At 38.5% G+C, this 24941-nt stretch overlaps 3 protein-coding genes across 5 annotated transcripts in view; all 3 read left to right on the plus strand.

The window, feature by feature from the left end:
• The first annotated feature begins 351 nt into the window (after positions 1-351).
• LOC115429282 (toll-like receptor 1) lies at positions 352-6504 on the plus strand. The gene is made up of 2 exons (XM_030148595.1): positions 352-468; positions 3138-6504. Exons 1-2 carry the CDS (start codon positions 455-457, stop codon positions 5620-5622), a joined length of 2499 nt encoding a protein of 832 aa, XP_030004455.1. The 5' UTR covers positions 352-454; the 3' UTR covers positions 5623-6504.
• Positions 6505-12215: 5711 nt separating this feature from the next.
• On the plus strand, positions 12216-20724 carry LOC115429281 (toll-like receptor 1). The gene is made up of 2 exons (XM_030148594.1): positions 12216-12297; positions 17484-20724. The coding sequence occupies exons 1-2, from the start codon at positions 12284-12286 to the stop codon at positions 19966-19968; spliced, it is 2499 nt and encodes an 832-aa protein (XP_030004454.1). The 5' UTR covers positions 12216-12283; the 3' UTR covers positions 19969-20724.
• A 2083-nt stretch (positions 20725-22807) lies between these two features.
• cnot4b (CCR4-NOT transcription complex, subunit 4b) overlaps positions 22808-24941 on the plus strand; it is a 30469-nt gene continuing 28335 nt past the window's right edge. For all 3 annotated transcript variants that reach the window (XM_030148596.1, XM_030148597.1, XM_030148598.1), the window contains exon 1: positions 22808-23038. The gene's annotated coding sequence lies outside the window, so the exon portion shown is untranslated. The remainder of the gene's footprint in view (positions 23039-24941) is intronic.

Here is a 24941-nt window from a genome sequence, read left to right on the forward strand (position 1 = left end):
ATTGTCTTTGCTGTTTTTCTAGACTCTGAATAAACCAATACAGTTAATTATGTAAAATAAATGTTTAAATAAAAGTCATGTTGCTGTCTTCACGTGATCCAGGTTCATTCCAAGTATCAGAACAATTACAAGCCTAAAAAAACTATGGTTTCAATCTGTCAGGTAAATTTACAAGCCCAAAACACAGAAAAATATATTGTTATACATACAACAATCACGTATACGTGTTACAATAGGTGGATATGTTAAGTTCTTTATTGCAGTACCAAGGGGCTGGAAAGATTTAGTCATGTGTAACAGAACACTGCCCACCACAACACAATAATAAGAGTTTAAGGAAAGAAAAAGAGGAACTGTTGTAGTGGTTGATTTGCTTTCTGTTAGAACTCAGAGGATAAAAGTCAGAGTGGCTCAGTCTTTAATAACTGACCAGAAAACTCCTGTCTCTGAAGCCATGTCTACGCAAAGGTAAAACACTTTTATTTTTTAATGTCTGTCTTACTGATTTTAATATTCTCAACAAAATGTTGTTGAACAAGCTAGAAAACCATGTGTAAAAAAAAAAAAAAAAAAAAGTTCTGATGTAGAAAACTGGTCTGATGGTGTTGCCTTCACATCTGGATATTTTTGCACCTCTGCATTGCTGAAGAGCCCTACAAGAAAGAAATGTAATTAAGTCACCTTTAATTAATGGGCTAAGCACATTTTTCTTGGCTAAATATTTGAAGTCCTAAACTTTTTTCAAAATTCATAACACTAGAATGAAAGTCGAGCCACTGAACGATTCTCATTTTCCAAAAACAAGGTTACTTAAAATTCCGTTTTTGCAATATGAAAAGACATCATATGTTGCTGATGTTTCACAATCTAAAACTTAAAAATCACTCATGAAATATTTACACATTATCTCCAGTGATTCTCAGGAGGACATGTTGTTTCTGTTTATCTCAGACTGCAACAATTTTTACATCAAAGTCTGATTTGCTAAAGCAAAACATTTTCCCCTCTTTCTTCTAATTTCATTACTGTTTGTTTCATTTTTTAATCAAAAGAAAATTATATTTAATTTTGATCTATTATGAACAAGTATTACAGCTTCATTAAGGTGAAAATCAAAGAGAAACCTTTATAGATTTTTTCCATTTCAGGAGGCCTTTTTGAGAAAGATTGATTTTATATTTAGCTGAAAGACACAACAACTTTACTTGTCATGTGTTGTCTTACAGTGCATGGTCTCACTAAGAGATTTAATAATAAATAAAAGATCAATAATTCAAATGCTTTTAAAATGTATCTCCCAATAAACACATCTTTCACGATGAAACTGATCACATTTGTCACACAGGGTTCATGTGTCAAAGTAGATTATGACACATGGTCCGTGTTTATGCAGAAAAAAATGCTTCAAAAGAAAGCCCACATTTCTGGGCAGACGGAAAAGCACACCTACTGTTAAGCATCTTAAAAATATCAACAGGATTTTGATCTTAACAAATATCAAAACTTGTGTTTTCAAGCAGAGGGAGACATATTATTTTTGAGGTATGTATATGGCTGTAAAGAGGAATATCAGACTGATGTTCATTTTCCTCAGCTATGCAAACAGCATATTGTCTTTTTCTGAATGATGAAACATGCAGAACATTAGAATGTATGTAAACATAGTTGGTGTGATCTATGAGAAAGATGCCCTTTAGGCTATAGGGGATTTTTAATGTAGTGTTTTAACTGAGAAAATTGGTTCTGGGAGACAGCGCTAGCAAACGACTAAAACAAATAAAATAGGTAAGTAAGTAAGTTAGTAAAGCTTTATTTATATAGCACTTTTTAAAACAACATGTTACAAAGTGCTTCACATAAAGGGGAAATAGATCAAATCAAATTTTAAGCCAATTTACAGAAACCCAACAGAATCCTCCAGGAGCAAACACTTATGACTGGTGACAGTGGCGAGGAAAAACTTCCTTTTAACAGGCAGAAACCTTGAGCAGACCCAGACTCCTTGAGGATGATCGTCTGCATTGGCCAGTTGGGGTTAAAGCGAGAAAGTAAAGGAGGAGAAAAGAGAGCGATAGAGATAGAGAGAGACTGGTGGAGAGGGGAGAGGGGAGAGGGGGGAGGTAGGGGGAGATGCATGCATAGATAACTGAACTAGAACATTTATAGAACATTATAATAAACACTATTGTAACTATATGGATAAGTGAGTGACGACGATGAAGATGGAGAGAGGCAGGACCACAGCAGCAGGTCCAGAGATGATCTTAGGAAAACCTGTGATGATCCAGTGAAAACCTGTGATGATCCTGGGAAAACCTGTGATGATCCTGGGAAAACCTGTGAGGTGATAAAGCATAGAGACTCCAGGGAAGAAGTCAAGTCAGTAACATGAATTCACTGGGGTGTAAACAGATGAGATTTGATGAAATGCTTGTTTATAAAAGTGAGTTTTTAAGAGTCGCTTGAAGGTGTCTATAGAATCTGATGATCTGATGTAATGGGGAAGACTATTCTAGAGGGTTGGGGCCAGAATTGCAAAAGCACGGTCACCTTTTGCTGAGAAGTTGGAGCGGGGGATGGATAGGAGGTTAAGGTTTGATGAATGGTGTGGTCGTGACGATGAGTAGGGAACTAGGAGGTCAGAAATGTAACTGGGGGCGAGGTTGTGCAGGGCTTTAAAAGTAATTAGGAGTATTTTGAAGTGGATGTGGAATTTTATTGGAAGCCAATTTAGGGATGCGAGTACTGGAGTGATGTGGGACCGACGACTGGTGTGTGTTAACAACCTGGTGGCTGAATTTTGAACTAAAGCTCTCATGTTTACTCCAGAAAACACTAGCTAACTATTGTAGCATATTGAAATAATTTAATTTCACTGCAAATCTTTGGTCTGAATGGCAATGCAACCATAGTGTTCAGGCTTCAGCAAATCCAGCCAATGACACAAGAGTTTGGCCAATCACTGGTCTTTTCTGAGAGAGGAAGAAGGTGCAGCGATCAATCATTGTCTTAATTGTATTCTTAGGACAGAGAGGTGTTTGGTGGAACAGAAAGGTGTTTTTTCACATTGTTGTATTTTTCCCTTATGATCTCTTTCTACTGTTGCTTCTCTTGACTTACTTCCTTTTGTGTTGCAGTACAAATGCTGCTGTGCTGTTTGGGATCATTACCATCCTGTCCCTGCTGAGATCAGACTGCATGGCTGTGGAAACAGATGAAAATGGATCTAACCGGTGTGTCTACACGAGGCAACAGATGCAAGACCGTTCATATCAAAACTTAACAGAGGTTCCCTCAGGTCTTCCCAGTGACTTAAAGTATCTGGATATGTCTCACAATTCTATCCCAAAACTAGGAGAAGCTGCCCTCTCTGGACTTGCCCAGCTCTGTTTCCTGAAAATGACTCACTGTGGTCTGGAGGAAATTTCACCCAGTGTGTTTAATCACACTCCAGTTCTCAAAGTTCTCAATGTGTCTCATAATTATTTAAAAGTAATTCCTGACTTTTCACTGAAGCAACTGATAATCCTTGATTTGGCTCATAATTTGTATGACAGTTATCAAATACCAGAATCATACCAGGACCTGCAAAATCTGACAAGGCTTTATTTAGGAAGTACAGCTGCTCTGTCTGTGAACTCCAACGATTTTAATCCTCTGACAAACCTGTCTTTGCCACACCTGGAGTTTGGAGCTGGAATTCAGTGGCAGAAATACGAGACAGGTGCTTTTGCAAAACTCAAGTCTCTCCAAAAGTTGTCTCTTCATGCATCTTTCTGTGATGATTTCAGGATGTTTGATGCTGTCCTCAGGGACGTGAATAAAACAGGAACAACATCTCTGAGATTAATCACTGTATTTCCAGACAACTGCAACATTACTGGTAACCCTTTTAAGAGTCTGAGAACAATGACATCAATACAGAGTCTTACGATAGAAAACACTTGGATAAACAGCTCATTCATGGAGGTGTTTCTGAAGAACCTGTGGCTGTCCTCTGTAACTGACCTCTCATTTGTCAACATGACTTACAACGAAGACACACCTGACGGATTCCAATTTCGCACTATTAATCACACATTCAGTCTTCGCTCAGTTACGTTTGATGGTATAAACCATTATCAGTACAAATACCCTACATTTAACATGAGCTTTGACCTCATTTCCAACCTGGAGTATTTGAAGTTCTCAGGAAGTGGAATGAACATTTTGCCGTGTAAACTCATATCTGTCCTACCCTCACTGGAGACTCTGGATCTGTCAGATAACCTCCTGATAGATACAGGCTTCTGGTGGCCTGGTTGTTCATATACATCTGTCTTCCCCAAACTGAAACATTTGTCACTGAGTAAAAACAGGTTCCAGAGTCTTTTATTTATTGCACAGCAGACGCATCAGATGAAGACACTGAAGTCGCTGGACCTCAGTTTCAACTCCCTCAAACTGGATGGGGTCCATCCATGGCCTGAACAACTGAAAGAGCTAAATTTAGGAAACAACAACCTCGGCAATGGTGTTTTTAAATACCTGTCTTCAAACTTTGAGAGGATTGACTTGTCGAAGACTGGAATAACCACTATAACACAAGATGATCTGTCTCCTTTCACCAGGCTGACAGACCTCTATCTCAGCTCCAATCAAATCCAGGTGATCCCTGCATCTCTCAAAGCCCCAGCACTGGTCAGTCTTTACATAGACCAGAACGCTATCACATCTATTTCCAAGGAGGCCTTGTCAGGGTTTACCAGTCTCCAGATCTTAAAAGCCGGAAACAATCCATTCACCTGCTCATGTGACTCTTTTTGGTTTGTCACACATCTCAACAAGTCTTTGCTTCCTGACTGGCCCCTGCAATATATATGTAGTACCCCACCATCATATGCAGGTCTGTCGCTCTCAGGTTTAAATGAGCTTTCATGTGAGACATGGCTTCAGGCTACAGTCGCTTTGTCTGTGATCGTGGTTATATCTGGCATCACTGGGCTGGTGTTCTACAAATGTGATGGTGTGTGGTATACAAAGATGTTATGGGTATGGATCAGAGTGAAGAGGAGAGGCCAGAAACGGTCCCACATGTTACAGAATGTGTCGTTCACTTATCATGCCTTCATCTCCTACAGTCACCATGACGCTGACTGGGTGGACAACCAGCTCGTGCCCTCCCTGGAAGGCACTGGGTTTTCCCTTTGCATTCACGAGCGAGACTTTGTCCCAGGTGACTGGATCATAGATAACATTATCAACTGTGTGGAGTCCAGCTACAAGACTGTGTTTGTCCTCTCTGAACATTTTGTCCAGAGCGAATGGTGTAACTACGAGCTCTTCTTTGCCCAACACAGAGCCATCAGTGTCCAACAGGATTCTCTGGTCTTCATCTTACTGGAGCCCATTCCAACCAACTCTCTGCCCAAGAAGTTCCTAAGACTGAGGAGTCTGCTGAGGCAACAGACGTACCTTGAGTGGCCAAAGGATGAACGGAAGCAGCAGATTTTCTGGGCAAGCCTTAAATCCATGTTGCAAATGGGAAACAAGTCCATGGTTTTGAAAGATGTGGCTTTGGCCATTTCAGATATGGCCCCTCTGATCACAAACTCAGCTGAAGAACTTCCTGTTGAATTATAAATACTGTGTGACTATGATGATAATTCAAGATTGTCTAAATGTTTTTAAACAGTGAAGGTTTTGATACTAGACATTGTAGGTATTTGACAGTTGTTTAATCAAGTACTAAATTGTAGAATATTCTTACAGAGAGCTGTGTAGTTGGTGGCTAATCCAGAAGTTAGTATCATCCCAATTTCTTGACCAAAACTCAACATGTTTTTTTCTGGTGGTAGTTTGTAGATATTTTTAATTTGAGTGACAGCAAGTCATATCTGATAAACCTTAAAATCTACCTTTTTTTTTTTTTTTTTTTTTTAAGTTTTTCTGTTTTTTAATACATGAATAGTGAAATTTCTCCATAGATATATCACATACCATGCATGAAAACTGGTGGATTTTAATCCAAATCCGGAACTACTATAAAAAAAATATGTTCGATTTATATTTATTTGTCAAACATGATGAATGATAATCTGTGATTACTCAACGACATGCTGTATTCTGATAGTACAAGATGTGGAAAATCATTGGACTTACACAATAGTTGTACTTTCATCAATGAGCTCATCATCAAGGAATTTCTAGTAAAAGAGAAGCTAAAGAAAAAAAATATTATATCATTTTAATATGAACTGCATTGTCGTCAAAGGAAGAAATTCATTTATTTGTGAGTATATTCAATCAGTCAGAACAATGTGATTCAAGTGGTGTGTATTTTTCATTCAAGTGATAACACCTAATTATTTGTACAGCATTTGAATATTTCAGCTAACTATACTGTAAATAGAGATGCAATTTTATATATACACTCAACAAAAACGCACCACTTTTGTTTTTGCTCCCATTTGTCATGAGCTGAACTCAAAGATCTAAAACTTTTTCTGTGTACACACAAGGTTTATTTCTCTCAAATATTGTTCACAAATTTGTCTAAATTTGTGTTAGTGAACACTTCTTCTTTGCTGAGATAATCCATCCACCTCACAGGTGTGGCATATCAAGATGCTGATTAGACAGCATGATTTTTGCACAGGTGTGCCTTAGGCTGGCCACAATAAAAGGCCACTCCAAAATGTGCAGTTTTATCACACAGCACAATACCACAGATGTCACAAGTTTTGAGGGAATATGCAATTGGCATGCGGACTTCAGGAATCTCCACCAGAGCTTTTGCCTGTGAATTGAATGTTCATTTCTCTACCATACGCCATCTCCAAAGCTGTTTCAGAGAATTCATGAAGAAGACTGTGCGAGGAAAATGGTGGTCACACCAAATACTGACTGGTTTTCTGACCCCCCTGGACCACCCAATACAGTAAAACTGCACATTTTAGAGTGGCCTTTTATTGTGGCCAGCCTAAGTCACACCTGTGCAATAATCCTGCTGTCTAATCAGCATCTTGATCTGCCACACTTGTGAGGTGGATGGATTATCTCAGCAAAGGACAAAGGAGAAGTGCTCACTAACACAGATTTAGACAAATTTATGAACAATATTTGAGAGAAATAGGCCTTTTGTGTACATAGAAAAAGATCTTTGAGTTCAGCTCATGACAAATGGGAGCAAAAAAAAAAGTGGTGCGTTTATATTTTTGTTGAGTGTGTATATACATATATATATATATATATATATATATATATATATATATATATATATATATATATATATATATATATACATATATACATATATATATATATACATAGTAAAATGAAGTTTTTATTTGTCATGTGTGAATACAAAGTTGCCATAACTCAAACAAAAGAAGGAGAGTTTCATCAGTTTGAAGTATTTTCAGTGATAAGTACAAATGTATGGTCTCATAGACATGTTGGTTCCTCTTTGTTTTATTTTGCTTTATCTGCTGATTGAAGCTATGTAAATGTCTCCCTCTAGTGTTTGTAATCACACAAGAATATGTTTTATATAAATCAATGTTGTCCTTTCTGTGAAAAAATGTGTCTGTATTATGTATACAGCGTCTCTATTCTCTAATAAGACACTATATACATTTGACACTCCACAGTCACCGGAGTTGTAAAGGAAACTGCTGTTATATGTGTTTTCAGTTACATTGAAAATTTCCATGAATCTACTGTCATTTCATGTTCATTATCACACTTTCAATAGTGTTGCTTTTAGTTTGAATAGTTTTATCCTGATAGCACTGCAGGTTCTTAAGCTGGATCTTTTCAAATAAATAAGTCATTAATTTACCACATAGAGGACAATAGAAGACAAAATGAAATTCATTGTTCTCCATGCCAAGATCACGTAAGGAATGTGTGTGAAGTGAACCATTAGAAAGTACATCAGAATTGAAATAGTAATTATAAGAAAGATGTATGAGGTTGCATTTACAGAGAATGCTAAGGCTTGTGGAACCTCTGTACATTTTTGTTGCCAAATAAAAATTTCTTTCAGTAATTATGAGTTTTTATGTGTAAGTTGTTTCTCAGTTCCCTAAAACACTGTCAAATAATCCCTTTTAATTTGGATTTTATATTAAGGCATAATCTACATTTCAATAATTAATAAATACATAATAAAATAAGATAAATAAAAAGATAAATAATTGAATAAGTAAATGCATGTAGGAAACTATTACATGATCAAAAACTAATTAATTTTAGAAAAAAAAAAAAAAAAAAATCTCTGTTTTGAATGTCTGGGGTCGCCAGAAATTTCTGATGTTAAAATGGGGTCACAAGCCAAAAAAAGGTTGGGAACCACTGCTGTAAAACATGATGTGTCATCTGCAATCTAGTTGTCATGTACTACATCCAGATACATTCAAAAAGTCTGAAACATATACTATACAGGCAACAGGAAATTCACCATTTGGTTTGAATATGTAATTTATTTCCCATGTCCTGCCACTGAACTGTTGACTGAGATAGTAATATTTTAATCCTTCGTACAATATTGAATGGAGACCAGACCTGAAGATGTCTATATGCCCATAAAACCCTAAGATTGTTGTAAGGGCCTGATTATTACTGCTTGCAGCTTTAATTTCCACGTGATACCACATAACTGATGTTATATTAAAGGCTTATTGTATTCCCTAAGATACATGTGTTATGTACATTGACATTTACATGACAGTAAAGCTTGCACTAAGACATAAGGGATTGTTTTTGCTGTTTTTCTAGAGTCTGAATAAACCAATACGGTTAATCATGTTAAATTATTAACATAGTTGCCATTTATCGTCCACCAGGGCAATTGGGTGATTTTCCTGATGAGCTAGACACTGGGCTCTCCTCCACCCCAGAGCATGACTTCCCCATGCTAGTCCTCGGTAGTATGAACATCCCCTTAGACAATTCCAGCTTCTCAGATTTCATGTCACTAATACACTCCTTTGAGCTACAGCGGGTTCGCAGTCCTCCAACCCACAAAGCTGGTAAAGAGCTTGATCTCATTTGCACCCGAAACTGCATCCCAGACGCCCTCACAGTCACACCTTTACACCTGTCTGACCACTATTTCATTCAGTTCAGTGTGTCTCTCCCAGAAAAACACTCTGCTCCCTCCCCCATGGTCTCTTTCCGCCGCAACCTCTGCAACATGTCCCCCACTCATTTCTCCACCCTTGTAGCCTCCGCTCTCCCTCTGCCCAGCACATTTTCCTCTCTAGAGGTTAATGATGCCACTGAATCTCTGTGCTCTACACTTAGCTCCTGTCTGAATAGCCTGTGTCCTCTATCCACCAGACCCGCTCGATCCTCCCAGTCCCACCCATGACTCAGTGATACCTTCTGGTCACTGCGTACCAATCTCAGAGTTGCAGAGAGAAAATGGCCCAAAATAAAAAGCTCTTCCAACTTGATCACATTCCAGTCACTATTAATATCCTTCTCATCCAGTGTTACAGCTGCTGCAAAGAAGGCTTACTATAATGACAAAATTCACCCTGCCACCGACACCAAGAAACTATTCTCAACCTTTAAAACACTACTCAACCCTACGCCTCCACCACCCACTACCAACCTGACAGCAGACAATTTTGCCTCATTTTTCATAAATAAAGTGTCTACTATCAGCAGTCAGTTCACTGATCCACTCATAGACTGCACACCTCCCTCATCGTCATCATCATCATCATACACTCCTCCCTCTCCCCTGATTATGGGTACCACTAACTCAACAGACAGAAGCCCAACTGCGTCATTCCCTTCATTCACCCCCCTCACAGAGAACGAAGTGTCTAAACTCCTTTCCTCTAGCCGTCCTACGACATGCCTGTTGGACCCTATTCCATCCAACCTCTTACAGTCTGTAGCCCCTACTATCACAGCACCAATCACACATGTGATTAATGCTTCACTGACATCAGGAACATTTCCTACAGCATTTAAACAAGCGCAGGTAACACCACTGCTCAAAAAACCTTCCCTCACCCCCACTCAAGTGGAGAATTATCGACCGGTCTCTCTCCTCCTATACCTTTATAAGACCATCGAAAGGGTGGTTTTCAAACAAGTCACATAATTCCTCTCCCAAAATAACCTCCTTTACATCAACCAGTCTGGCTTTAAAATTGGCTACTCCACTAAAACGGCTCTGTTGTCTGTGACAGAAGCCTTGAAAGAGGTCAGAGCAGCAGCCAAGTCCTCAGTACTCATTCTACTGGACTTATCAGCAGCATTTGACACTGTCAATCATGATATCCTATTATCCATACTCTTAAACATGGGCATCACAGGCCATACACACTCTGTGTTTCAGTCATACCTCACTGGTCAGTCGTTCAAAGTGTCCTGGCTAGGACACACATCTGCAGTACACCGCCTCACCACAGGGGTCCCCCAAGGCTCTGTGTTGGGCCCCCTCCTTTTTGCCATATACACCACCTCACTGGGTCAGATCATCCACTCACACGGCTTCTCATATCACTGCTATGCTGATGATACCCAGCTCTATCTGGCATTCCCACCTGATGACTCCACAGTCTCAGCGCGAATCTCAGATTGTCTTTCTGACATATCTGCATAGATGAAAGCCCATCACCTTCAGCTGAACCTGTCCAAATCTGAACAGCTGGTCTTCCCAGCTAAGCCAACCATACAGAATGACATCTCTATCAAAACTGACTCCTTATCTCTGGCTCCTACCAATGTAGTACGTAACCTGGGAGTCATGATTGATAAACAGTTGACCTTCACAGACCCCGTTGCCTCTGTCACCCGATCATGTCGTTTTACTCTGTTCAACTTAAGAAAGATCAGGCCATACCTAACCCAACAGGCCACCCAGCTCCTGGTGCAGACTGTGGTTATCTCCCACCTTGACTACTGCAATACTGTTCTAACAGGCCTCCCAGCTTGTGTTGTCAAACCACTACAGATGGTCCAGAATGCAGCAGCGCGTCTGGTCTTCAATCAGCCTAAAAGGGCACATGTCACCCCCTTATTCACTGAGTTACACTGGCTACCCATAGCTGCCCACATCAAATTCAAATCATTAATCCTAGCCTACAAAATTCTCAGTGGGTCTGCTCCTACCTACTTAGGTGCACTGATAAAAGCTTATGTTGCCCCACCACTCCGCTCGTCTGGGGAACGTTGTTTGGTGGTCCCCAGACCTTGTACAAGACAATCCGGGCTCTTTTCATGGGTGGTTCCACGTTGGTGGAATGATCTACCAAGCACTACCAGAACAGAGGCGTCCCTGCCTATCTTCAAGAAGCTCCTGGTGGAGCACCTTCTGTCCTAGCACTTTCAGACATTCCATTTTAAATATATTAATAAGGTTTTCCCAGTATCATCACAGGTTTTCCCAGGATTATCTCTGGACCTGCTGCGGTGGTCCTGCCTCTCTCCTGCCTTCATTGTCATCACTCAACTATCCTCAACTGCATCCATGTGTCTCCCCCTACTTCCCCCCTTCTCCCCCTCTCCCCCAGTCTCTATCTCTATCACTGTCTCTTTCTCTTTTTCTGTATCCTCTCTCTTTAACCCCAACAGGTCACGGCAGACAGCCATCCTCCAGGAGTCTGGGTCTGCTCCAGTTTTCTGCCTGTTAAAAGGAAGTTTTTCCTCGCCACTGTCACCAGTCACAAGTGTTTGCTCCTGGAGGATTCTGTTGGGTTTCTGTAAATTGGCTTAGAGTCTGGTTTTGACCAACTCTATATGTAAAGTGTCATGAGATAACTTTTGTTTTGATTTGGCACTATATAAATAAAATTTGATTGATTGATTTGATTGGTTTTCCCCTGTAAGTTGCTTTGGAAAAAAGCATCTGCAAAATACATTAATGTAAATGGAAAATGGAAATGGAAAATAGATGTTTAAATGAAAATCATGTTGCTTCCTTCACTTGATCCAGGTTCATTCCGAGTATCAGAACAATTGCAGGCCTAAAAAAACTATGGTTTCAATCTGTCAAATAAATTTACAAGCCCAAAACACAGAAAAATATATTGTTATACATACAACAATCAAGTGTACATGTTACAATAGGTGGATATCTTAAGTTCTTTATTGCAATACCAAGGAGCTGGAAAGATTTAGTCATGTGTAACAGAACACTACCCACGACAACACAAAAATAAGAGTTTAAGGAAAGAAAAAGAGGAACTGTTGTAGTGGTTGATTCATCAGAACACAGAGGATAAAAGTCAGAGTGGCTCAGTCTTTAATAACTGACCAGAAAACTCCTGTCTCTGAAGCCATGTCTGCGCAAAGGTAAAACACTTCTATTTTTTAATGTCTGTCTTACTGATTTTAATATTCTCACAAAATGTTGTTGAACAAGCTAGAAAACCATGTGTAAAAAAAAAAAAGTTTTGATGTAGAAAACTGATCTGATGGTGTTGCCTTCACATCTGGATGTTTATGCACCTCTGCATTACTGAAGAGCCCTACAAGAAATAAATGTAATTAAGTCACCTTTAATTAATGGGCTAAGCACATTTTTCTTGGCTAAATATTTGAAGTCCTAAACCTTTTTCAAAATTCATAACACTAGAATGAAAGTCGAGCCACTGAACGATTCTCATTTAGGTCATTCCAGAATTGGAGGACATTTTACATCCCACCCATCAAATTTTAAATAATCCATGTACAAAATACCAAAACATGGAGTTTCTGTTTAAATTTACTTGTTCTGAGACCAAATCTAAAAAAAAACTAGGAGAAAAGAATGTTTGTAAATAGTTTTAAAAATACCAAATAAGTCTGGAGTACCCCCTAAAATGCCATTTATCACTTGTCCCACCCCCCCTAATGACCAAATTGAATCTCAAATAAAACAGTTAAAATGAAATTTAAATCTCATTTTTTTGGTATGAGTTGTTTCATTACTGTCTCTTGTAATTGTGGGAACATTTTTTTTAATAAACATAATATTTTAAATAATAATTATTATGCATGGAACCTTTGTCCCACAACATGCACGCAACCCTGTTACCCATAACCTTTTAGCATGGTAGAAGAAGAAGAGAAGCAGTGAATCGCATGATATGCTGGAACTGACATCATCAAACAGTTTTCCAAATGAATGGGTAGAGCAAAGGTATGTCCTCTCTTCTATTTTTCATATTTTCATTAGATTGTGAGCCTTGGTTGAATGTCTCACTCTACCTCACGCAACCCTGTTATGCATATTAATAGGATAAGACAAATTCTTTTTGATTTTTTCTTTACTTATTTACATAAGTAAGTGTGTTCTCTTGGTCAGCAGTAACAGCTAGCTAAGTAGCTAGCTTCTATGCCTGAGAAAAAGCTAACATTAGTCTGGATTTGCAACCCTGTTACTTGCAACCCTGTTACTGTGATTAGAGTAACAGGGTTGCACTACATTAACAGGACTGCATCTCCTCCAGTTTACTCAGACTTTACAAACTATTATTTGTGGTTCAAGTCAATAATTTACATTATCTGAGATAGAATTTAGTTAATCTACATATTGTAAACACATTCCTGAATTTTCCAGACTGTATTATTTCCTTTTATTTCCTAATGGTAGTCCAAATGGATTATGGTTGCAGCAACTACCTTGATGGGATTATTATCTTGACATAAATCAAACTATATATAAACAATGAGTTACAATTCATAATAGGGGACACTAAATTAAGTTAGATAATTTTTTTTTCTTACAGCGTGGCCCACCATTGAGTGGTGCTGAAAAGCAGAGACGCTACTGTGCCAAGTGTGATGCTGATGTACAGAGGAGACAACAGTGTTTACTAAAAGAAAGACAGAAATGGAGGAAAGATGGAGAAACAGGAAAGAAGTTGCTTCAAAAAGACTGCAGTGAGAGAGGACAGCGTGCCCAACGAAAAAAGTGGAGAGAGGCTCATAAGAGGAGTAAAGCCAGGAGAAAGTTACCTGAAGGGTTAATAATGGGGGGGGGCCTTAATATCAAATACCATATTAGCCCTGATTTTCTGTTGCAACAAGATGTTCTAAGCACTCCTGTGTCATTTTTTTGACATTTTTATCCAACCCCCCACCCCCACCCCAAAAATTACTTTAACTCTGAAAATTGCAACTTTCCCAGCTTCTTCACTCTTTTGTCCAGTGCAATGTATAAATATGTTCATGATAGGACAGTTAATGATCTTGTCAGTGCCATATTGTATCGTAAGAGTACTGTGTACTATGAAAAGTCTAATGTCAAGGTCATGTTGTAGGTCACCAAAATGCCTAGTTTTTTCAAAAATTCAGACATTTCTGACATTTTATCAAATATGTCCTTAGTTCTGTTCCCTCTGGTTTCCTGGTGGGACCCCCAAGGCCTTTGGCCCTTTAAAGACACATTAGAGACTAAATATTAAAACATGTACATTCCATTTGAATTTGCCGCCATTAGTGTGGTGGGAAACAGTAGCACACATTTTGGTGGGAATCACCAACACTTAATTCATTCATTCATTTTCTGACCACGCTTTATCCTCACTAAGGTCGCGGAGGTCACTTGGAGCCAATCCCAGCTACTTATGGGTGAAGGGTTCACCTTGGACATGTGACCAGTTCATCACAGACTGAACAAATAGAGACAAACAATCACTGTCACATTCACACCTATGGGTGATTTAGATTAACCAATTAACCTATCAGAGCATGTGTTTGGATGGTGGGAGGAAACTGGAGTACCAGCAGAGAACATGCAAACTTCACACAGAAAGGTCCCACCCCCACGGACTGGTGTTGGAATTGAACCCAGGACCTTCTGTCTGTGAGGCACCAGATCTATCCACTGCACCACCTGCAAACTACTGTTGCCCACAAAAGGACATACACATGTAAATGTCAAAGTCATGTGAAACTACTGTTGTTCTTTTTGACATGTCTATATGGAGAATACATGAGTAAATAGTTGTGTTGAATGTGTCTGATTGAATGTCAGTTGTTTGTGGTCAGTAGATGTGTTCTGAGGAGAGAACCTGAGCCCAACATTTGGAACAACCCATATTAACAGCTTCATTCCATGAAATATGCATTTTGGACCATTTGGGTGACCTTTGACCTAGAATTGGACCTTAACACTACACCTTTTGTAGTGCAAAGCACTCTGAAGACATGACATGTCTCACAAAAAAACATTTAGTTCCCAGCATGAGCGTATTGCTACATTGTACTTTATCAAAAGTGAAGAGGGTTTGTAAGTTTCCAAAAACCCCACAATTTCAGGGTTTAAAAAGTAATTTTCGGGGTGGGGGGTGGGGGTTTGGATGAAAATTAAAAAAAATAAAAATAAAAAAATACACAGGAGTGCTTAGAACATCTTGTTGCATCAGAAAATCAGGGCTAAAATTGAATCTGAAAATTTTCCTGAAATAAGCCCCCCCCCCCATTATTATTATTATTATTATTATTATTATTATTATTATTATTATTATTATTATTATTATTGTGGTTTTTTTTTTGGGGGGGGGGGGTGTTATTTGAGAAATAGTGCTGACAGAAAGTATTAAAAGTTATTCAAAGAATAATTTGGTGTCTTGAGTATTTGTCACTTTTATATAATCATCTATAATCAGAAATAATGTAGCTAGTCATCCCTGTTACTTTATGCAACCCTGTTACCCTAATTTCAACCCTGTTACCATATGATGTTAATTGAAAATAATCATAAATTACTTTCCCAGCTCAAAAGGGTTTGACCCATTGTCCTTTAAAGAGTTTATGTAATTATATGCAAAATGTATCAGAGTAAATATTGTAAAATAAATACTGAAATTGTTAAAGTGAAACATGGCACTATTGAAAAGTTGGACGAGACAGATTTTGAAAGTTGCTAAAAATTAATTTAAGTCAAGCCATATGTAAAACCAAATGGTTATTCAGAGAGAATGTTACTTTCTTTACTTAATGGAAAAAGAATTACATTTCAGAAATTAATTAATGCACCTTTTTCAGGTTCCTTAGTGTTGGTAACAGGGTTGCCCCAAGTATTACAAACACCAAATAACTCATGTAATAAAAATTGTACCATTGATGTGTAAGCTGAGCTAATCAAGCCTTTGATAGTTTATTACCTATTATTGATGAATATATAATGGAAAATTAGAAAAGTGAAGGTTTATTTTTCAAGAATTTTGAAGCCCAAATGTCCTCCAATTCTGGAATGACCCATTTCCCAAAAACAAGGTTACTTAAAATTCTGTTTTTGCAGTATGAAAAGACATCACATGTTGCTGATGTTTCACAATCTAAAACTTAAAAATCACTCATGAAATATTTACACATTATCTCCAGTGATTCTCAGGAGGACATGTTGTTTCTGTTTATCTCAGACTGCAACAGTTTTCACATCAAAGTCTGATTTGCTAAAGCAAAACGTTTTCCCCTCTTTCTTCTAATTTCATTACTGTTTTTTCTTTTTTTAATCAAAAGAAAATTATATTTATTTTTTATCTATTATGAACAAGTATTACAGCTTCATTAAGATGAAAATCAAAGAGAAACATTTTTATATTTTTTCCATTTCAGGAAGCCTTTTTGACAAAGATTGACTTTGTATTTAGCTGAAAGACACAACAACTTTACTTGTCATTTGTTGTCTTACGGTGCATGGTCTCACTAAGAGATTTAATGATAAATAGAAGATCAAAAATTCAAATGCTTTTAAAATGTATCTCCCATTAAACACATCTTTCACACTGAAACTGATCATTCTCCCTGTCGTGGTCATACAGAGCACATTTGTCACACAGGGTTCATGTATCAAAGTAGATTATGACACATGGTCCGTGTTTATGCAGAAAAAAAATGCTTCAAAGAAAAGCCCACATTTTGATCTTAACAAATATCAAAACTTGTGTTTTCAAGCAGAGGGAGACTGATATTATTTTTCAGGTATGTATGGGTGTAAAGAGGAATATCAGACTGATGTTCATTTTCCTCAGCTATGCAAACAGCATATTGTCTTTTTCTGAATGATGAAACATGCAGAACATTAGTGTATATGTAAACATAGTTGGTGAGATCTATGAGAAAGATGCCCTTTAGGCTATAGGGGATTTTTAATGTAGTGTTTTAACTGAGAAAATTGGTTCTGGGAGACAGCGCTAGCAAATGACTAAAACAAATAAAATAGGTCTTGTGTTTACTCCAGAAAACACTAGCTAACTATTGTAACATATTGAATTAATTTATTTCACTGCAAATCTTTGGTCTGAACGGCAATGCAACCATAGTGTTCAGGCTTCAGCAAATCCAGCCAATGACACAAGAGTTTGGCCAATCACTGGTCTTTTCTGAGAGAGGAAGAAGGTGTAGCAATTAATCATTGTCTTAATTGTATTCTTAGGACAGAGAGGTGTTTGGTGGAACAGAAAGGTGTTTTTTCACATTGTTGTATTTTTCCCTTATGATCTCTTTCTACTGTTGCTTCTCTTGACTTACTTCCTTTTGTGTTGCAGTACAAATGCTGCTGTGCTGTTTGGGATCATTACCATCCTGTCCCTGCTGAGATCAGACTGCATGGCTGTGGAAACAGATGAAAATGGATCTAACCGGTGTGTCTACACGAGGCAACAGATGCAAGACCGTTCATATCAAAACTTAACAGAGGTTCCCTCAGGTCTTCCCAGTGACTTAAAGTATCTGGATATGTCTCACAATTCTATCCCAAAACTAGGAGAAGCTGCCCTCTCTGGACTTGCCCAGCTCTGTTTCCTGAAAATGACTCACTGTGGTCTGGAGGAAATTTCGCCCAGTGTGTTTAATCACACTCCAGTTCTCAAAGTTCTCAATGTGTCTCATAATTATTTAAAAGTAATTCCTGACTTTTCACTGAAGCAACTGATAATCCTTGATTTGGCTCATAATTTGTATGACAGTTATCAAATACCAGAATCATACCAGGACCTGCAAAATCTGACAAGGCTTTATTTAGGAAGTACAGCTGCTCTGTCTGTGAACTCCAACGATTTTAATCCTCTGACAAACCTGTCTTTGCCACACCTGGAGTTTGGAGCTGGAATTCAGTGGCAGAAATACGAGACAGGTGCTTTTGCAAAACTCAAGTCTCTCCAAAAGTTGTCTCTTCATGCATCTTTCTGTGATGATTTCAGGATGTTTGATGCTGTCCTCAGGGACGTGAATAAAACAGGAACAACATCTCTGAGATTAATCACTGTATTTCCAGACAAATGCAACATTACTGGTAACCCTTTTAAGAGTCTGAGAACAATGACATCAATACAGAGTCTTACGATAGAAAACACTTGGATAAACAGCTCATTCATGGAGGTGTTTCTGAAGAATGTGGGGCTGTCCTTTGTAACTGACCTCTCATTTGTCAACATGACTTACAACGAAGACACACCTGAGGGATTCCAATTTCGCACCATTAATCACACATTCAGTCTTCGCTCAGTTACGTTTGATGGTATACACCGCTATCAGCACAAACGCCCCACATTTAACATGAACTTTGACCTCATTTCCAACCTGGAGTATTTGAAGTTCTCAGGAAGTAAAGTGAACAGGTTGCCGTGTGAACGCATATCTGTCCTGCCCTTACTGGAGACTCTGGATCTGTCAGATAACCTCCTGATAGATACAGACTTCTGGTGGCCTGGTTGTTCATATACATCTGTCTTCCCCAAACTAAAACATTTGTCAATGAGTAAAAACAAGTTCCAGAGTCTTTTTTTTATTGCACAGCAGACGCATCAGATGAAGACACTGAAGTCGCTGGACCTCAGTTTCAACTCCCTCAAACTGGATGGGGTCCATCCATGGCCTGAACAACTGAAAGAGCTAAATTTAGGAAACAACAACCTCGGCAATGGTGTTTTTAAATACCTGTCTTCAAACTTTGAGAGGATTGACTTGTCAAACACTGGAATAACCACTATAACACAAGATGATCTGTCTCCTTTCACCAGGCTGACAGACCTCCATCTCAGCTTCAATCGAATCCAGGCGATCCCTGCATCTCTCAAAGCCCCAGCACTGGTCAGTCTTTACATAGACCAGAACGCTATCACATCTATTTCCAAGGAGGCCTTGTCAGGGTTTACCAGTCTCCAGATCTTAAAAGCCGGAAACAATCCATTCACCTGCTCATGTGACTCTTTTTGGTTTGTCACACATCTCAACAAGTCTTTGCTTCCTGACTGGCCCCTGCAATATATATGTAGTACCCCAACATCATACGCGGGTCTGTCGCTCTCAGGTTTAAATGAGCTTTCATGTGAGACGTGGCTTCAGGCTACAGTCGCTTTGTCCGTGATCGTGGTTATATCTGGCATCACTGGGCTGGTGTTCTACAAATGTGATGGTGTGTGGTATACAAAGATGTTATGGGTATGGATCAGAGTGAAGAGGAGAGGCCAGAAACGGTCCCACATGTTACAAAATGTGTCGTTCACTTATCATGCCTTCATCTCCTACAGTCACCATGACGCTGACTGGGTGGACAACCAGCTCGTGCCCTCCCTGGAAGGCACTGGGTTTTCCCTTTGCATTCACGAGCGAGACTTTGTCCCAGGTGACTGGATCATAGATAACATTATCAACTGTGTGGAGTCCAGCTACAAGACTGTGTTTGTCCTCTCTGAACATTTTGTCCAGAGCGAATGGTGTAACTACGAGCTCTTCTTTGCCCAACACAGAGCCATCAGTGTCCAACAGGATTCTCTGGTCTTCATCTTACTGGAGCCCATTCCAACCAACTCTCTGCCCAAGAAGTTCCTAAGACTGAGGAGTCTGCTGAGGCAACAGACGTACCTTGAGTGGCCAAAGGATGAACGGAAGCAGCAGATTTTCTGGGCAAGCCTTAAATCCATGTTGCAAATGGGAAACAAGTCCATGGTTTTGAAAGATGTGGCTTTGGCCATTTCAGATATGGCCCCTCTGATCACAAACTCAGCTGAAGAACTTCCTGTTGAATTATAAAGACTGTGTGACTATGATGATAATTCAAGATTGTCTAAATGTTTTTAAACAGTGAAGGTTTTGATACTAGACATTTTAGTTATATGACAGTTGTTTTATCAAGTACTAAATTGTAAAATGTTCTTACAGAGAGCAGTGTAGTTGGTGGCTAATCCAGAAGTTAGTATCATCCCAGTTTCTTGACCAAAAGTCAACATGTTTTTTCAGGTGGTAGTTTGTAGATATTTTTAATTTGAGTGACAGCAAGTCATATCTGATAAACCTTAAAATCTAGGTTTTTTCTTCTTTTTATTCATGAATCCTGAAATTTCTCCACAGATGTATCACACACCATGCGCAAAAACAGGTGGATTTCAATTCAAATCAGGAACTACTATAAAAAAATATGTTCGATTTATATTTATTTGTCAAACATGATGAATGATAATCTGTGATTACTCAACGACATGCTGTATTCTGACAGTACAAGATGTGGAAAATCATCGGATTTACACAATAGTTGTACTTTCATCAATGAGCTCATCATCAAGGAATTTCTAGTAAAACAGAAGCTAAAGAAAAAAAAAAAAAGTATCATTTTAAGATCAACTGCATTGTCATCAAAGGGAGAAATGCATTTTTTGTGAGTATATTCAATCAGCCAGAACAATGTGATTCAAGTGGTGTATATTTTTCATTCGAGTGATAACACCTAATTATTTGTACAGCATTTGAATATTTCAACTAACTATACTGTAAATAGAGATGCAATTATATATATATATATATATATATATATATATATATATATATATATATATATATATATATATATATACATATATATATATATGTATATATATATATATATATATATATATATATATATATATATATATATATATATATAAGTTTTTAATTGTCATGTGTGAATACAAAGTTGCCATAACTCAAACAAAAGAAGGAGAGTTTCATCAGTTTGAAGTATTTTCAGTGATAAGTACAAATGTATGGTCTAATAGACATGTTTGGTTCCTCTTTGTTTTATGTTACTGTATCTGCTGATTGAAGCTATGTAAATGTCTCCCTCTAGTGTTTGTAATCACACAAGAATATGTTTTATGTAAATCGATGCTGTCCTTTCTGTGAAAAAATGTGTCTAATGTATACAGCGTCTCTATTCTCTAATAAGACAGTATATACATTTGACACTTCACAGTCACCGGAGTTGTAAAGGAAACTGTTGTTATATGTGTTTTCAGTTACACTGAAAATTTCCATGAATCTACTGTCATTTCATGTTCATTATCACACTTTCAATAGTTGTATTGCTTTTGTTTGAATAGTTTTATCCTGATAGCACTGCAGGTTCTTCAGCTGGATCTTTTCAAATAAATAAGTCATTAATTTACCACATAGAGGACAATAGAAGACAAAATGAAATTCATTGTTCTCCATGCCAAGATCATGTAAGAAATATGTGTGAAGTGAACCATTAGAAACTACATCAGAATTGAAATGGTTATTATAAGAAACATGTATGAAGTTGCATTTACAGAGAATGCTAAGGCTTGTGGAACCTCTGTACATTTTTGTTACCAAATAACAATTTCTTTCAGTAATTAGGAGTTTTTATGTGTATGTTGTTTCTCAGTTCCCTAACACACTGTCAAATAATCCCTTTTAATTTGGATTTTATATTAAGGTATAATCTACATTCCAATACTTAATAAATAAATAATCTAATTAAAAAATAAAAAAAGATAATCGATTGAATAACTAAATCCATATTACTAAGAAAAACATATAGTAAGATTTAAGATGCAACAAAGTTCCGGTTTTTCAGATGCTTTTGAAAAAGTCTGGACATCTTTCATTTGAGGCTAGCATTATTTTATGCAATGAAGATACTTGGAAAACCAGTCCAATCTCGCCATCTATTGGCCACTGTTGACAGACACCTTCCCTGTCAAAACCAGAGGCTCTTTGTGTTGCCTTCCCCGCTTTTTTTTTTTACTTGATTCACAAAATAATTTTCTTAAAATGAAAGAAGATCCTGCATGTTTTAGATCAGGGGTCAGCAACCCTGGTCCTAGACAGCCACTATCCTGCATGTTTTAGATGTATCCCTCTTCCAACACACCTGATTCAAATGATCAGCCTATCATCAAGCTCTGCAGAAGCCTGATAATGACCATCAGGTGTGCTGGAAGAGGGAAACATCTAAAACATGCAGGATAGGGGCTCTCCAGGGCCAGGGTTGCAGACCCCTGTTTTAGATGTATTCCTCTTCCAACACACCTGATTCAAATGATCAGCCTATCATCAAGCTCTGCAGAAGCCTGATAACGACCGTCAGGTGTGCTGGAAGAGGGAAACATCTAAAACACAGGTGTCAAACTCCGGCCCTCGAGGGCCCACCGGGCACACCTGACGGTCGTTATCAGGCTTCTGCAGAGTTGGGTGATAGGCTTATCATTTGAATCAGGTGTGTTGGAAGAGGGAAACATCTAAAACATGCAGGATACCGGCCCTTGAGGATCTGAGTTTGACACCCCTGATCTAAAACATGCAGGATAGTAGCACTCAAGGATCACGGTTGGTGACCTCTGATCTACACTATACATGACCATTTCAACCATTTTTATTTAATTCTAACCTACAAATACATTAGTTATATTTTTGGTATGTTTCTGCCTTGCAATTTTCCTTATTTCTGATTTCTGTAATCTTCCCTTTATTATACACCACCCCCTCCCTGTAAAAAAGCACGTGCTTGAATTCCGTCAGACTACTTGCAGACTACAATACCCAGCATTCTTTGCGTACAACTACCAAGTCTATGTGCGCAGACTCCCTGAGTTGTATAGTTGCTCCTGTACTCTCCTCCTTTCAATGTAAGATGGTGGTTTGTGGTGTAAGTAGGTGGCCAAAGCCTTAATAAGCTGACAGAAGAGGCCGGTGGTTTTCAGAGGACAGCTGCTAACAATCCGCAGGCGGCAACTTTCTGTAAGGGGGGGGTCACTGGTCCTCACAGACAACTTCTGCCTCCACATCCTGGAGACGAGTCCCACTTCCACATATAGGCTGGGTGAGTATCCAGAGTATCCCACTTCACCAACGCACTTCATCAGCCTGTCAACACAACCAGCGTCTTCATACGGATAGTGACAGAGTTGAGGCTGAACTTCAGCCAGTTGTCAAACGGCAGGACGGGCTGCTCTGACAGGACAGCCGAGACAACTTCACTCACGCTGGGGTCGGTGTTGTAGGTTGTGTCGGGCTTTGCCGGCGGAGGGCAGGCCGCGTAAACTCGTCTTCCTGACAGCCTTTCCAGAGAGCCATACAACTTCTAAACAGCTTACGTGTGTGCGAGGAAGTGCCGGTGTCTTCTGAGAACTTTTATGGCTTATGTTGTCACCACGACGCTGTTGACATTTATGCTACAGCAGAGCATAGGGGACTCTGTGTACTATTTGTCGACGTCACACAGCACGAGCAGCGGCTAACGGCATTCCAGGCTGGCAGCCAAGCCGGTTAGCATAGCTAGGTAACTTAGCTAGCTGGTGAGCCTAGCGCAGCCTGTCAGTACCCGCACGGCACCCCACTGAAGTGTCACTGCAGCCGTGACGTGACTGACAACAGCGGCGCTAGCAGCTAGTTGTCATCCACAAACAATTCCTACTTGGGCTGTCAAACTTTGCATTAACGAAAACAGATAAATGTATGCTTTACTTTTCTAAATGGTGTCTCTTACATTGGAAAAAAAAAGGCCCATATCAGCTACTTACGTTTCAGTTTAAACCCTTAAAAGTTGTCCTATTATATGATAAAATGTTAAACCCACTCATTTCCCTTTATCTTGCCATTAAAATGCAACTACAGAGACTTGTAGCAATATTTGTTTTGAGTATTCTGCAGACGGTAATGATGACTATCGCGATATAATTTTAAAGTTGCAATGTAAATAGTGTGCTTGGAGAGCTGCGGTTAGGATTATTGCGATATAAAAAATTTATATGGCTATCTTTACATCATATACATATAAATGTTCTTCCTTAAGTTAATTTCCCACCTTTTATTTGGTTAAATTTTACAATTTGGGGGGAAAATAATATGATGATTTTGAAATAGTTCAGTTGTTTGCATACTATTCACCATAATGTAACCATAAATACCTTGATATCATAAATAACTGTCATTTACTTTGTTTCCATCTTATTATGGCACTTACAAGTATGTTAAAACCAAAAATTATCTTGCTTCTTTGGTTTTCCCTCAGCCTGTCAACCACAAGGAAGTAATGATTTGAGTTAAGTATTGACACAGACTGATATGAACTTTGTATTGTAACATTTTTGACCATATCGTGCTTTTGTGTTCTCTTGTAGTTGTACATTTTCAGTGCTGAAAGGCATTAAATGTTTGCTTGCTATTAATAATGGGAAGACAAACACTTGTACTAACGTGGCAGCAGTTGTCAGCCTTACTAATGGTGGTGCCAGTATTCTCACCTCGTCACATGCCTGTGTTTACATTAGAATTGCTCTCTCTTGAAAAAGTGCTTCACAGAGCAATCTCTTAAACACGCCCAGGTGCTGCCTCACTGAACTTGTGGTTTTACTCATAATGTACACTGGTGTTTTATTGGTATTTGTAAAGGCAGGATATATGTTCATATAGTGACATGTACTTGGCTTGTGTTGCCAAACTTCTGTCAGTTGGAGTGCGGAGTTCACATAATATTGTTGGTACTGTTTAGAACAGATATATTTACTTAGAGCCTACAGCTGTTTGTGCAGTATGACTGTTTCGACTTTGACTGAACAATTTCTGTGTTTAATCATCTTTCAGAGAAAAAATGCACCTACAGGCGAAGTTTCTCTGTCACAATTCACATCCAGCTGCACAGCTTTGTTATTATGAGATGTCACACCACCTTGTCAAAAATAAAGCACCCATATGATAATTCACATTTCGTTAAAGTGTTTAGA

This window comes from Sphaeramia orbicularis, chromosome 12 (genome assembly GCF_902148855.1).
Source record: "Sphaeramia orbicularis chromosome 12, fSphaOr1.1, whole genome shotgun sequence".
Taxonomy (NCBI): Eukaryota; Metazoa; Chordata; class Actinopteri; order Kurtiformes; family Apogonidae; genus Sphaeramia; species Sphaeramia orbicularis.